The sequence below is a fragment of the Mchenga conophoros genome, linkage group LG18, assembly GCF_057382185.1.
Source record: "Mchenga conophoros isolate Kocher_MC1m ecotype Shallow Benthic linkage group LG18, M_conophoros_male_GT1.1, whole genome shotgun sequence".
Lineage (NCBI taxonomy): Eukaryota > Metazoa > Chordata > Actinopteri > Cichliformes > Cichlidae > Mchenga > Mchenga conophoros.
Window position 1 is genome coordinate 15,446,092 of NC_140543.1, and position 14,961 is coordinate 15,461,052.

The 14,961-nt window shown below is 38.0% G+C and overlaps 2 protein-coding genes across 3 annotated transcripts in view; both read right to left on the reverse strand.

The window, feature by feature from the left end:
• Positions 1-1,522: 1,522 nt before the first annotated feature.
• The window catches only part of b4galt2 (UDP-Gal:betaGlcNAc beta 1,4- galactosyltransferase, polypeptide 2), a 220,946-nt gene continuing 207,507 nt past the window's right edge, over positions 1,523-14,961 (reverse strand). The window contains exon 8 of the mRNA XM_085254075.1: positions 1,523-1,735. Coding sequence (XP_085110201.1) covers positions 1,585-1,735 — 151 coding nt within the window. The 3' untranslated portion in view covers positions 1,523-1,584. The remainder of the gene's footprint in view (positions 1,736-14,961) is intronic.
• Positions 1,704-10,677, reverse strand: LOC146553456 (uncharacterized). 2 transcript variants are annotated; one of them, XR_014889457.1, is made up of 6 exons: positions 10,192-10,677; positions 9,224-9,284; positions 9,064-9,112; positions 7,330-7,485; positions 7,034-7,126; positions 5,966-6,080 (listed from the first exon to the last, which is right to left on the reverse strand). XR_014889457.1 is itself a non-coding variant. In XM_085254076.1 (3 exons), exons 1-3 carry the CDS (start codon positions 7,585-7,587, stop codon positions 5,777-5,779), a joined length of 666 nt encoding a protein of 221 aa, XP_085110202.1. In that variant the 5' UTR covers positions 7,588-9,052; the 3' UTR covers positions 1,704-5,776. The 2 variants fall into 2 exon arrangements, 1 of the variants encoding a protein (XP_085110202.1); XM_085254076.1 differs by lacking the exons at positions 9,064-9,112; positions 9,224-9,284; positions 10,192-10,677 and having other exon boundaries at positions 1,704-6,091; positions 7,330-9,052.

The window sequence follows — 14,961 nt, forward strand, 5'->3', positions numbered from 1 at the left end:
AAATTGGGGATGGCATATAAAAGTGGCTGAATTTCCTAAATGGTTAATGCAAAACCTCTGCAATGCAATCAGATCTGGATTGGGTGATTTAAAACCACTGTGGTGGTATACAAATGACAAAATCTGTGTCTTTGCCCAACAAATTTTGCACATATCTGTACAGGTTGCCCAGTAATATTAGCCTATTTGGTAAAAAACGTTCACTTTTGGACCAAATTTAAAACTTTTAAGACACCCAAACAAAACAAATTTCACCCCCTGACTTTTCAACCAAATTTAGCGTTAACAGTGACATTAGCTAAAAGAAAACCAACACCAGTGGATGTCTGGAGCTTTGGGGAATACTGTATATGCAGAAAATATGGTAAATTTCCAATATCTTTTAAAGGAGTATTAGCTCAATGTTGACTTTAAAGTGCATATTAGCAAAATAAACTGAAAAAAAAGAAGTTTCCAGAAGTATAATCTCCTTATGTGCTGCAGGGGGTCAAAATCATAACTGAGCTGTCAGTATGTATCAGACCTGCTGTCTTCAGTTCTTCCATTTGATTTCAAATGCTCTCCAAAGATAGTTTCAGTACACTGCATACAGGAGAAACCCTTTCATCCTTTCAGTTTATTTACTGTTGTTGAAAAACTCTCAACAAGTCAGCTTCTGCTTCCAGAGTTTAACTTCATATATATGTATAAAAACAGAGAACAAAAAGAGAGTTCCCGGTCGTCTGTAGCGGCTGACAAACGTGTTTCATCAGCATGTTCATGTGTCACCAGCACTCATTTGAGTCTTCTGCTGTAGATGCAGGCACAATACACATTCATTAATTGATAGCAGAGGGTTTGATTGAGTAATTAGATCCAAACAAGTCACTCCCTGACGAAAATGTCCAAAGCAAATTGTCTGTTAGCATCACAGGACAAGAGACGCTGATGTCTCTGATATGCAAGCCGTTAGACACAGTAACACAGTTCATCACTGCATGTCAGTACGTTGTGGTAATGTTACAGCTTGACTCCAGGGGCTGTTAATGCGCACAAAGTTAGTTCTTTCTTGCATTTTCAAAGTATGCATGAAAACAGTCTGTGTGTTTTCTCATGGAGACAGTTTTAAGACGTTACGAGAAATCCATCGTCAACATTTAAGAAAGTGTTACGTGACACACCAGCAGTTCCTGTCAATGCTCGCTGTCAACATGCCATCGGTTGCCCTCCAGTTTGATAGGAAAACTTAAGTTTGACGCCACTAATAATCCACCTTTGGTCCACAAGTTATTCATTCTGCAGTCATTGATTGTTACAGGTGTGATAGCACCCACTGTCTGCTTCAAGAAGTTGTTGGTGGAAAGAGCCTGAGTCCTAAAAGAGAGAAATATCAAGCTGAATAGAGTGGAAACAAGGCAGAAAGAGACACTATGATGTGCTTGCGACAAGTTTTGCTCTCTTATTTTCAATTTCATATTCTTTCAGATGCCTGTGAGACACTCTCAGTTTTCTTTCCGTCCTTTAAGTTCTCTTCTTTCACATCTTCCTCTCGCTAGGCCAGTTGCATCCTCCCCCACATCGTCCACTTTCTCTCTTTCATTTCTTCTAGCCCTTAATGGGCCGAGGTGGTGGCTTGCCGATCTCCACGGAGATGTTCGTGTACAGAGGATACTTCTTGACTTGAACCAGTCTGTAGGTCAGAGAGCTGATGCCGTCCTTCTTCATTGTGTTCTTGGTGTTCTGTATTTTGTTGAATCTAATGGAGTAAATGAAGAGAGGGAAGGAAGGGCAGGGAGAGAGCAGGAAATGAAGGAGACAATCAAGAATATTAGATTCAGTTCAGTGTAAGTTAAAAACAAAACAAAAACAGGAGTACCAGATAAAAAGTACCAGGTACCAGGTTACAGCCCAAGTTCGGTTACAGTTACAGCAATGCTGCAATGTGGATGAGAAAATATAAATCAATCGTTTCTTCTCGTCAACTGTTTTTTTTATTCTACGAAAAGCAACCAGATGCCTGACACACTGCTAAGGACTTTTGCGAGATCTCGCAAAAGTCCGTCTTAATTTTTTTCCCGTATATAACCTTTGTATATTTGCAAACCCTTAAAACTGCATCTGAAAGTTGTGCCAAGTTTGGTCATTTTTTCCATCCTCTAATCGGCACAGAGCACAGCTGCTTTATTTTGCAGGCGCACTTTTAATGGAATATGCAATGCACAAATATACACAAAAGATCATATTCTGTGCACAGGACACTGCAGAGATTGGAAATAACTTAAAGACAGGGGATAAACTAGTCCAGAAAGCATTCAAGGCAAATAAAAACAAAACAAAAACAGATATTAGAAAAGATTAAACTTTCAAAAACATGCATGAACTCCATCTGCAATGTGCTGCTGTGCACATTTAACCAATATGATGAAAAGAGCCCGATGTCTACTGGCTAAAGTTTCCTAAAAGTTAAGAAAATAGAGCATCTGATTTTTTCCCCAAGCTGATCGTGACCAACAGGTGGTGCTGTGGCCTAGCACAGGGACTCAGAGAACAGGATGATCTATAATATCTACCTGGGTTTGTCTGTCTTATGCCGGGATATCTTTTTCCATGGGCTGTGATTCAGCAGTTACATCAGAAAGCGCTCTGATTTTGGTATTAAAGATGGGGGAAAAAATTCACACAGTGTGTCAGGCAGTTACACAGAGCGGCTGCTGAGCCTCAGTTCAGCATGTGATGCAACCTTTGGCATTAAAACAGATTCATAACACAAACACGGCTGTCACCCTTGTAGTAGCATGAGTTTTTGCAGGCATTCAGAATGGAAATGAGGCCACAGTGTCTACCAGCGTGTTTACACTCTTGTCTTAAAATCTCTTCCTTTTTTTCTTTTTTTTTTTTTTTTTTGAGGTCTCTGAGCAGAGAAAGAGCTGATGTGTGCAAACACCCAGAACTCCACACTCACTTTCAAAAGACAGCCGTGACTGACTGCAACAAAAGATGTCTTCTTAATGATATGCTTGGACATGCAACTGGAGATGACACTTCAGTCCGACATGGACCAGTGAGTCTACAGATCCTTGTCAGAGCTGACGAGCAAAGATCTCTCTTCTCTTCCTGCATTCTGTCTCTCTCAAATCAAATCAAAAATCTTTATTGGCATGAATGGAAGCTGGGTAAAAAAAACGTTGTCAAGCATCTTCCTGCTGCACAATATACAATACAGTAACATATACATAGAATCACGTGTTCTCTGACTTCTACAAAAAGACGGCACTTTTACCTGGAAGGAGGGGGAATTCATTTAGGAGAAAGAGAAAGGAAGCAGAAGAGGAATGGGAGCGTGTTTAAGGTAAAATAGAGGTTGGATGACAGGGAAGAAAAATGAAGGACAGATAGGCGATGAGATAAACATGTCTGGGTGTGACAGATGGATGGCGATATACTGATATTAAAAATAAAGCGAATGAAGGGGGGGAAAGCTAAATCTTTGGATGACTCTATCATACGAAGAATATTAAACACAATCCCTGCCTACATTCAGTATAAAGAATATCTAATACATGTAAACACACACATACAGGCACACCCTGTAGGTTACCTTATGTATCCTTTCAAAGCTCTTGGACTTACTTTCTAGAGTTAGAGGGCGAGACAAAGACATCCTCGTTACATATTCATTAGCCTGATTTCCAGACGTCCTGACTGGGCTAAGTAAAGCTCCTTTTTAATTCCACTGAGGGTCTCACAGGAAAACATTTCTGGTTAAGAATCTCAACAATAGATTGTCGTGCCAGCTAATCAGGGTTATTTTGCTCTAGTGTCACATTTTGAGTTGGCCCACTTAACCTTGTTTGAAAAAAAAAAAAAAATCTTAAAAGAAGAGTTTGGGTAACTCATTTGGTTCTTTCTTAAGAAAGAAAGGTTTTACAGGACTCTAATGCAGTACTGCGAAAAGTAAAAAGTATATCAATAACTTTTAAGAACCACATTTTGCAGGAATATCTTGAAGTAATTGTATTCTGTATGACTTTTGGTCCATTCTTCTTTACAATGCTGCTTCAGTTCTTCGAGGTTTGTAGGCTTCTTTAATTTGCTGTATGCATAGCTCTCTTACAGTCCAGTGACAGCACTTTACTCAGGTCAAGGTCTAGACTTTGACTGGGTTATTGCAGCATCTTGATTGTATTCTGTTCATTTGTAGATTTGTTGCTGTCCTTGGGACCATTGTCCTGTTGATTTGACCCAATTTAGAACAAGCTTTAGCTCTCAGAAAGATAGCCTCACATTTAAATCTAGAATACTTTAGTAGACAGGCATGGTCTGACTAGCCTTCCAAATAAGCCAAACATGTTCAGCCAATTTCTAATTGTACTGCCATGAACTGAGATGTATCTTTTAAAAAATTTCTTTGAGCAATGCAAGGTCTGACTTTTGGGTGAATTTACTGGGAGATCCACTTCTGGGAAGATTGTGGCATTGTGTTAACACACACCTGAATGCTTCAGACCAGCAAGCTGCCAAAACATTTAAGCCAAAAGTTTTTCAATTAATCAGGTGCATTTAATTAGTAGCAGCTGCTTGCTACATACCCACACTCAAAAAAATCTGTTGTTGGATGAACACAATTTAATCATGGCACCCTTTTTGCACACAATTTAACCAAGTACAATAAACCCTTTTCGATCATGTCAAACCAACACATTTAGCATTTGGTGGTTTAATGTAATCAGATTACGTTGGCTCAACATACTATACTTACATTGATTTGAAGTGATTTATTTAAGTATGTAGAGTGAAATTTGTTTTAATTCATTCTACACAATTTAAAAAGTTTAGGAAAACAGAATTAAATCTTGTTGTTTCAACAACTACTTTGTTAATCAAGGCAATGATTTCACTCATTTCAACCAAATTATTTCAATTAGATTTGTTTACATTTGTTACACATTTAGAAACCCACTACTTTACAAAAAAAGTCACAATCAGATTATGATAACATTATCTTTATTAACTGGATTTAGTGGACAATATAAAAGCTTACCATTTTTGTACACCTGCAAGCATATACTTCAAAAGGTAAAATGTTAGAATACTTATTTACATAGGTAATATGTTGGAACCAAAGCTTCCACAACTAAAAACAGATGCAAAATTTGCTCAATATATCGACTGCATTTTAAAAAATTAAACTAAAAGATAAAAATACATCTCCCACTTGGCAAATTAAAACATGTGACAAAATCGAATTGTGTGAATTTGGAAAAATAAAATAAAATAATTAGAAATATTTTGGGGGCAATACAACAACAACAAAAAATTCCATAGGTGATGAAAATCTATATTTGTTTGGTGTATCTCATTGAAATAATTATTAGTTTGACCAATTTTTATATTTCTGTATTTATTTTTTTAATTTTGGTTGCAGTCCTCCACAGCTAGCAATATAGTTTTGCTGTGTTTTAAAACATGCTAGCAAGCAAAATGGAAACAATAATACAGTGAACTTAACAGGTGGCAGTGGTCTTAAACTTTACAGGACCTTGATACATAAACACAACATAGTACTTCTGTCAGTACTTCTGATCCATTTTGAGCCATCTATATAAGGACAAACAAAAATCATCTGCAGTGCTGTATAAAAGGTGAATTGCCCAACAGAGAGAATCCAAAAACTTAAAAAAAAATGTTTTAAATGAAAGAAAAAAAATATAAACAACTCAAATATTAACATTATATATTGGAAATCACCATTGCACCAATGAACCATTCAAGACCTATCAGTCATTTTCAAGTGCTCTCACCCCATAAGCTTGTTTTTCAGAAACTGTACCTTTGAAGACAGCTTTTGTCCATCAAGATTTAAAAGTATCTTCTGGAGGACTTCAAAGGTGCATTTAAGTTCTGGTGGGTAGCTCAGGTTCAAACGGTATATGAGTCCAAACAACAGAGCACATGCTTGTGCAATGTTACCCAAATCAGTGTTAGCCTCCACACCCTCAATCACGACACCAACGTCCTCTGGGTCATCTTCAGGTTCAGCACCCTCCTTCTGGATGACGTACACCCCCATCACAGTTTGCTCCATGCAGCTTTTTGCCTCGCTGTCCGTATCCTACATGAAAAAGTATAAGACAACAAAGTAAAATTTAAGAGATTGTTTAAACAACTGTTTCTATGCTGTTCATAAAATCCAAGTAGTCAAAGTAATAAACAGAAAATTACACCACTAAAGTAGTTGTTAGTAATTACTCCAATACATAAATTATAAAATACACCTCTCATGTCAAAAGAGGTGGCATAATTGACCTCTCACCGGCCCCTCCCCCGAAAGGGCCATTGTCCAATTACACATTATAGCAACCGTTACTGTGTCTGACAAACATTAACCTCAAGCAAGATGGAGAAGCGGTGTGCCCACCGATACGCCGAGAGATTGTGTCTGGAGGAGTTGTGTTCTTTCCATTCACAAAGTCAAAAACAACGTGAATGGATTAAACAGTGTGTATGGCCCCATTCCCAGGTAAATGTACCGAACATTATGAAGCATGTCTGCTCGCACATTCGGGTACCCATTGGTGCGCAGAGGAAACCATTTGTTTGTCGGACGTAGCAAGAGTAACTTAGGGGGACAGGACTCGAGAAAAGGCTAACTCAGCTGCTAAAATAAAATAGGTATAGAAGTGTTAGTACTAAACAGCTCAAAGTTCATAGACATTTCTATTTACAAATACTGATGACCATAACAATGAAAAAACAACAGGACTTGTTTTAATCCAAGTACAGATTCAAAAGCAATATAATCTTGATGCATGTTAAATGCATTGTATGTTTGTGTATCAAGTTTAAGTAGGCATAAATTTCTTTCCTTCCAATACCAAATTCCAGAAATTCTTTATTGCAACGCTTAATACTGTTTGGTATTCAAGACATCCTTTCCCCAATACCAGGTGTCTTGTTGCTAATCTCAAAATTTTAATTTTAATGATTTGCATTTGAGGCAACGTCACAATTTGTATGAGAATGTTACAGACAACATGCTGTCACAATGGCTCACCAAGTACTCCTTTATTAACTTCTCATAGTCTTCGTTTAGGTGGATGCACAAAGACTTCAAGATGCATGCTCGTCTGGTATGGATGTTGTCATACTGGAGAGGAGGAGGAGATAATATGAGCCAAAACCAGTCTGTTTTTCTTAAAGCTAGGGTAATCAGTTAACTTGCATAATTATTCTTTAGGTTAGAACCTGGCATGTACCACTTGTTAAGCCGAAACAAAATTGACAACTTCATCTCCAAATAAAAGTTATTTTTGCTGCCTATGACAAAGTCTACTCAATCCTAATACAAACCTTGGAGATGGCAAGCATGAGACCTCTTATTTTCTTTCCACGTGTCCCTCCTTTGGTCAGAAAGATTTCCATTAAGCGTGGCGCGTATTGGTCAAGCTCGGCAAAGAAAGTAGATAGCAGAGGCTTTGTGGTGATTCGCAGAAACTCCTTCTCAATCTGCAATAGAGAACAAATACATTGATTAAAAACGCAACTGTATATTTCACTCACTTCACATCTAAGCTGACTAAAGCTGCTTTTAGAAGACCATGCAGACATCAGTGCTGTCTGTGTAGGACATGAATCAGTCTGTGTCAGATACTGAATTTGAAATTTCCACTAAAGTCACAAGTAAGAGGCAAGTGGAACCAAGATCTAGGCCATTTGCTTTTTGAAGTTTGCAAAGACTGCTAAATTGCACCAGTGGTAGTTCACTCTTTGCAACACAGTATGCTGTTCTAAACAGATTTTTCAGGTTTATTTTTAGTATATTATTTGCAATTGGTGTTTGTTCTGGGAAAGATATTGCAGACTGAGCAATAATCCATTTCTAATGGGGGCCTTTCTTAAAATGACTGGTCCCAGTAACAAAGGCGCTTGTCGACTCAGAAATCGAGGGAAAACCAACAACACACCCGGCAGAACATTATGTTATTTACACGGGTGCACATAAGTGGTCCGCATGTGCGCATTCGCTGTCAAAATAAAAAACGCGCAACAGGTAAGAAGTTGCAACGCACGTTTGCATCCATATAAAAGGCACTGTTTTTGTCCGCTAGAGTGGGATTTTCACGGCACATTCTGCACCACATCTGTGTGTTCATCATTTGTTTGAAGCCAGCTCACCTCCTGCAACCACTTTTGCGAGAATACGCGCTTCTTTTGTGGTTCGGACTCCTTCTGACATTTCTTTGGAGGTGGAGGAAAACCAAAGTAATTGCTTAAAGGAGCTTCTTCGACATATTTAAGAGTTCTAAACAAATATGTCCTCCTCCAGAAAATCTTATGTATGCAAACACGCGTTGCAACTTCTTATCTTGTGCGCGTTTTTTATTTTGACAGCAAATACGCACTTGCGGACCACTTATGTGCAGCCCCAGTTATATAGCTCGTCATGTTGCAGCCACAGAAATTCTTTTGTCCATGAAACCATAAAGCTGCGCTTTCTTTTTGCCTTATAGTCTGATTTGTCATAACTTTTCCGTTTTGTGGTAAGCTTTTCTTTGGCTGTCACTTCTTCACCCTGACCTGTCTTATTTGGCTAAGCAGAACTACAATTAATATCCTGCTGCTTTTACACACGCACTCACATAACACTCAGCGATTGTCTGCGCGATCAACCTCTCACATGTTTAAGCTGCGGGAGATTTCACTTGTCATGTTTGCATAGTAAGCTAACGATTGATAAGACGATGTCAGAGGAATTGGTGCACAAATTATCATCACTCACAGATCAGTGCTGTCGCTCTCTATACACAGGTCGCGCGATTGCAAAGTGAAAGCAAAAAACAAGCGCAAATTCAAACGCGATTTCAATATGTCACATATTGACAGTGGCTCACCGATGCCAATGACATAATTACCCAGCTACATTTCCGAAAGAATGCAGAAGCATTGACATATATTTTTCCTTCTTATGACAGCCCAACGGGCAGGGCAGAGATAGATTTTGGTAGCCCGACTGGAAAAATCGCTAGCCCTGGGACGTCGGGCTAGCCATTTTGCGAGCCCTGTACAGTGTTTCAATAATTGTACCTACTACTCTCCCTGATGGAACAACGCTTGCACTGCCACATACAAGTCACTGAAAGAAAAAAAGAAAAGCAGTTTTAAGGATAGTTTTATTGGCACCTTTTTTTCACTTTGATTAAATCATAAAACTATCATAAAAAATATATGATGGTAAAAGGCTTACCATGTATTAAAGAGGAGGCACAAACAATCAGAAAAAGGGGTCAGCTTTCTTTGTGGTGTTACTATGGTAAAGAAAACAGAAAAAATTATTTTATAAAAATTCCACAGTGGATTTTTTTTTACTTTGTTGCAAATGTATAAAAAAAATACAAATACATATAAATACCTCTTGCAATAAAAAATTCACAGATAAATATCCAATCTGTTGCCAAATGTAATAGCAGTGTTTCACACTATGCAATAAAGATGCTGGTAGTTGCGGTATAGGTCCGACAGGCAATTTTCATAACTATCCGCCATTGCCTTTTCCTCTGACCTCGTGTTTATGCTCTTTTTCCCATGCACTAGCATCAAGTCAATTCGAAGGATGCAGCCCCTGAATTTGGACACAGCTAATATTTAGCAAATCGCGCATGCTAGTTTAACTTGCATTACTGTGAGAGGCCGAATGCTTAAAATAAAAGGAGAGAGGAAGAAAGAAAGAAAGAAAGAAAAAATGCAAATGATAATAAAAAAAGTGAACAAAGACCATGTCTTGCAATAACCGTCATTTAAAACCAAAGTGAATGCTAACAGAGCTAGGTAGAAGTTCAATGAGACAACCATACTAGCTTTAGCTAACTTCATTTACTTTGAAAGTGAATTACAAACGTGTTAAATATTGAATTAAACATATCAATAACCGCTAAAAACACTATAAGACTAACTGCAAAAACGGGTAAAAAAAAAAAAAAAAGAAAAACAATGAAGTGGACATGCTAATAATAGTATAAATATACCCAGAGCGGATTATAAATCAGGTATTAGACGGTACCGATTGGCACCGTCTAATACCAGATTTTCACTGTATTTGCTCCACTCCCGCTGTCTAATGACAACTTACACATTTGGAATTAAAAACATTGTTAAACAATTAATGGACCAAACAACTTCGTTTGACTAAGATATTTTGAGTTATTTATTACTTACCTGTATTGTGGAAGATTCCGCAGAGGGAAATGGCAGTCCACTGAACACATATAACTTCTCCGCGTTCCCGCCTCTTCACTTTTGGGAAGTTTGAGCATGCGCACTAGGCATCGGTTTTAGAGTTGTTGATTTAAAATAATTACATTTAATTGAACTGAAGAATGCAAATCTAGTTCATTAAACTTTTTGTTATTTTATGTTAAACCAACAACTGATAATGATTTAAAAACCTAAACTCAATATGTTCATGTTAAATAGACAAATGTCTACTGAATTAATCAAACAACTGCCTTAGTTGACTTTTTTGAGTGCACTTAAGTCCTATGCAAGAAGTAAGGGTGTACTTAGCTTTTGACAGCACAGCAACAACTACAGATCGAGGTAAGGTTAAGTTTTTTTTTTTTCAGTACCCTTAGATCTGTGTACAATCAGTCCACCATCAGAAAATGACTTAACCTTCATTTATTTATTGAGTCTATAGGAAAGAAACACTAAAGCTTTTTAAACTGCAGTATTTTATTATAAGTTCATTATAATACCCAATATATAATAATTATCTTTTAATCTAATCAAAATTAAGATAAGATATGTTAGATATAACAAATACAAACATAGCTTAGAAAGATATCTATCAAGTCACGTAACATAATAAACTACAACAGCTCACAGGACTGTAAGCAGATTAGCTGCTATTGCTAACAGTCCAGCTAAAGATCAATGTTGTTGTTTTTTTAAATGTTGTTTTTTTTGATGAAATTAAGTCATTCATATAGAAGAAATTAATTAGTGTGTATCAGATAAGTCAATAAGTGGATTTTCTTTATCTCTTTTAGATGTAGGCTAGCTGTTTCTAGCTAGCTATACTAAGCTAAGATAATATTTACTACCCAGATGTGAGAATTTATCAATCCTCTCATCATTAGTCTCTCAGTAATAAATTAGCAAATGAGAACTACCTCCCACTTCTTCTGTATTATGAATGAAACTGTAAATTTAAAGTGATGTTAGGTTACATTTTTATCTTTAAAGGTAATTATTAGTTATGGTTTATTATTGGTTACATACACATACAGATATCAACCCAAATACACACAAACACCCTCTGAAGCTGCAATGTCCCAGGATGATAACAAAGGGATGGCATATTGAATGAGCTTGCTGTGCATCTGGTTCAATTGCAATGCTGTTTGCCCGATACAAATGGTGTATGGGTGTGTGCTCTAACTGATACTTGTAGCTTGTGATTAATGTTCCTCTTTCTTAAATCCATCGGCACAACATCTCATTGCTATGCCTAACCAGCATTTCAGACAAGCTGAGAGAATGGACTCCTGTGAATGTTCAAGTTAATGTGAATGCATGTGTGCAGAGGAGATAGTAAACATTCATCAGATAGTCAAGACAACGCTTCCCTTGGTAAAAGCTGGACATTACGCAGGTACTCCAGATAAACTCTCCCAAAAGGCTCAATCATTAATCTGAATCTAAACAGAGAAGAAACTCTGCACCTGAAGACAAAAAGCGGAAACAAAAGCTTAGTTTATCAGTGCAATTGGCAGGCTTCTGCAAGAACAACCTTAAAATGAAACTTTACACACACACACACACACACACACGTGTGTTCTGCATATACATGCTGAATATATATACGGCACATAAGGGGCCAATGACCAAAAACTCCTTGATATACTTCAGAACAAGGCAACGTAAATGGTTTAAAGGTAGTCTATTTATGATATTCTATCAATTTTTGAATATTTCCCATTGACACCTTATTGGTTGCCAAATTTTTGGGTATGTGATATCATTTGAAAGCTATCAACAAGTATCCCCAAATCATCTCTTGGACTAAAGAACTGACAAATTAAGAAATTTATGGTAAAAGGTAAAAGTTTATATGCTAACAAACAAAGCAATCACGGTCCTTGACGGTCGGTCTGTGTGCCTGGAGGCTTTGGCAATTATTTTCCCAGCAACCAGCTGTCAACCTCCAGCAAACAAACACAATCAATCAGGGAATAATCATTTAGATTAGATTAGCTGCAAATGCACTCTTGCCCTCTTATGAATGCCACTTTGGGTTTAGCAATAATCATCGGATGCATGCTAAAGTAAGATGATGAAGTAAATGATAAATTTGCTAAACAACAGCAAATGTGCATTTTTATTGTGAACATGTTAGCTTGCTGTGTTTTCTTTGGTGTGTCTCAGAGAACAGGGTTCACTCTGGTAACCAAACAACTATTTCCTTGTTTCTGCCTTTTTTCATGCTCTCTTCAGAAAACATTAGATGTTCTGGCATATTGAATTGACTTAAAAATTTCCTGCAGAGAGAAAAAAGACCCTTTAAAGTAAATTAAAATAAATGCAAAACTGTACAGCAGAGAAAGGACAGAGAAAAACACTCTCCCCTTCACCCATACTGCCATGAGGTGGCGGTTTTTCCTTTCACAGCCTCCTGATTATTCTAAGCTGCCATGCTTTATTTAAGCCCAAATCCTGCTTCTTTTCAAACAGATCCTTTAAGTCAAAATTTCCGGAACATTATAATGAGTGTCCAGAAGGGCTGTAAAAATGAAGTTTTTGCCCACTAATAGGCAGATATTTTCTGCCCCTCGCCACAGTTATGAATAATGCATCGACCTCAAATAAATAGCGTCCCTGTTGGTGTCACCTCTTATTGAGGAAGTGTGGTCTATGGTCTATAGAGTCCAGAATGACCATCAAGACGAGGAGGAAAACGACAAAAAGGTATCAATCAGACACACGCATGAGTGTGTGCACATACACAAACACTCTCTCCCTCTCTCTTTCAGTCCACTGGCTGATTTATTGATTTTGATGAAGGCAACTAGACCACTTTGACCTAGCGGGCTCCTATTTCTAACGGTGTCATTTCAGCAGGCAATTACAGAGGGATCGTTGAATCTTTCTCTCTGAGTCAAACACACACACTTTCACATATACACACATACACAAAACAATGATAGATGACACATTAAACAGGCCTGGTTATTTTAGACATCTTTGCATTCAAGTTCCTGCCGCCTTTTTCCAGGACAGATTGTTAAGTTTGAAGTTAAACTACATCTAGATGGACGTCTGACATCTCTACTTCTGTAGTCGTGAAGCATGAAAAAAAAAATCTTTCCATTTTGTTTCAGGTGATTTTATTTTTTTATATTTATTTATTTATTTATTACCTTACAGGTTGTAATAGGAGACTGGCATGAAGAAAGGAAGAGATTTAATAAAACAAAAAACTAAGAAAAGACCAAAAGTCATGTTACATATTTAAGGTTAAGAGGAGACAAAAAGGTTCTCTTTAAGGTATCCAATTCATATTTATAGTATAATATAATATAATATATTTATGGGTATTTTGTATGGATTTGCAGTGACCGTTTCCTCTCAGGGTACAAGTGAAGTCAAATCCTACCTCCCCATCGCATGACAGATGCCTCAGATCTCCTTACTGCAGGAGACAAGAGTTCAGCTTTTCCATGTTGAAAGGGGCCTATTATGCTTTTCTTATCTTCAGTCATATACTGCTACAATGGTGTATGCTCATAACAACATGGAGAAAAGTTTAAATAATGCGACCAGTGTACTCCTATTGATGGTACCAAGTCCAGATAAACGGGGAGGGCTGCATCAGGAAGGGCGTAAAATCTTGGCCAAATGAAGCATGTCTCATTCTTTATGTGTCATTTTCATACAGGATCGGTCCGAGTCTGGGTTAACAACGACCCTCTTTGTGGCCAACAGTGTGCTGGTGGACATTGTGCTACTGTTAGCCTAAAACAATAAAAGAAGAAAGCGGGGAAGACATGTTAAGAGATAGCGAGAGAGAAGAAAAGGCAGGAGGTTCAGAGGTGAAAGCAGTGACTGCAGAAAGATATCGTCAAGAGTAAAAGGGATCTTTTACAAAATGGTAGTGAAACCTGCTATGATGTATGGTTTGGAGACAGCGGCACTAAGAACAAGACAGGAGGTAGACCTGGAGGTGGCACATGAAGATTTTCACTGAAACTAAACAGGATGGACAAGATTAGAAGTGAGTACCTCAGAGAGACAGCTCAGCTTGAGCAGTTTGGGGACAAAGTTCGAAAGGCAAGGGCGAGATGGTTTGGACATGTGCAGAGGCGAGATAGTGGATATACTGGACAAAGGATATTGAAGGTGGAGCTGCTAGGTAGGAAGAAAAAAAGGCGACCACAGTGAAGGCAGTAGTGAAGGAGGACATGCAGAGGGTCGGTGTGACAGAGGAGGATCCTAGGGTTAGCTAAGATGGAGGCAGATAATCCGCTGTCATGACCCCGAAAGGGAGCAGCAAAAAGAAGAAAGTGAAGAATAAGCGGGGAGTTGCCCAGCCTGGGGGTTTCTCAACCCAGTGACAAAGTGGTTTTGTGTGTTTTTATTTTTTAACTCTTGTCTCAGAGCAGAAATCCATAATGAGGTCACCTGCCTCACATAGCATTGGCTGTGGAAAAATTAGCCCGCCCATGTGTTTTTCAAAGTTTTGTCCGTGTTGAGCAGCCAATCAGAAGAAAGCTGAAACTCTGCTTTTAAGCTCCTCCTTGACCTTAAAGGGAGAGGAGCTGAAACGGCATCTTTCAGGTCTGAACAAAGCGGATGCACCAAGCTCCAGTTTATGATAAAGAAGGATTATTTTGAACTGTGACTCATACAAAGCTGCTCTAGGACAGTCCGAGAATAAAAATATGAAGATGGAAACCAACAAAACATATTTCCTTTAATTTGTCGCAT

Excerpts from the sequence above, each read along its gene's own strand:
- LOC146553456 (XM_085254076.1), bottom strand. The coding sequence starts at position 7,587 with ATGTCTGCATGGTCTTCTAAAAGCAGCTTTAGTCAGCTTAGATGTGAA. Across the intron at positions 7,127-7,329 it reads TCATGCTTGCCATCTCCAAG|TATGACAACATCCATACCAG; the intron begins GTTTGTATTAGG and ends CCTCCTCTCCAG. Across the intron at positions 6,092-7,033 it reads AGTTAATAAAGGAGTACTTG|GATACGGACAGCGAGGCAAA; the intron begins GTGAGCCATTGT and ends TTTTTCATGTAG.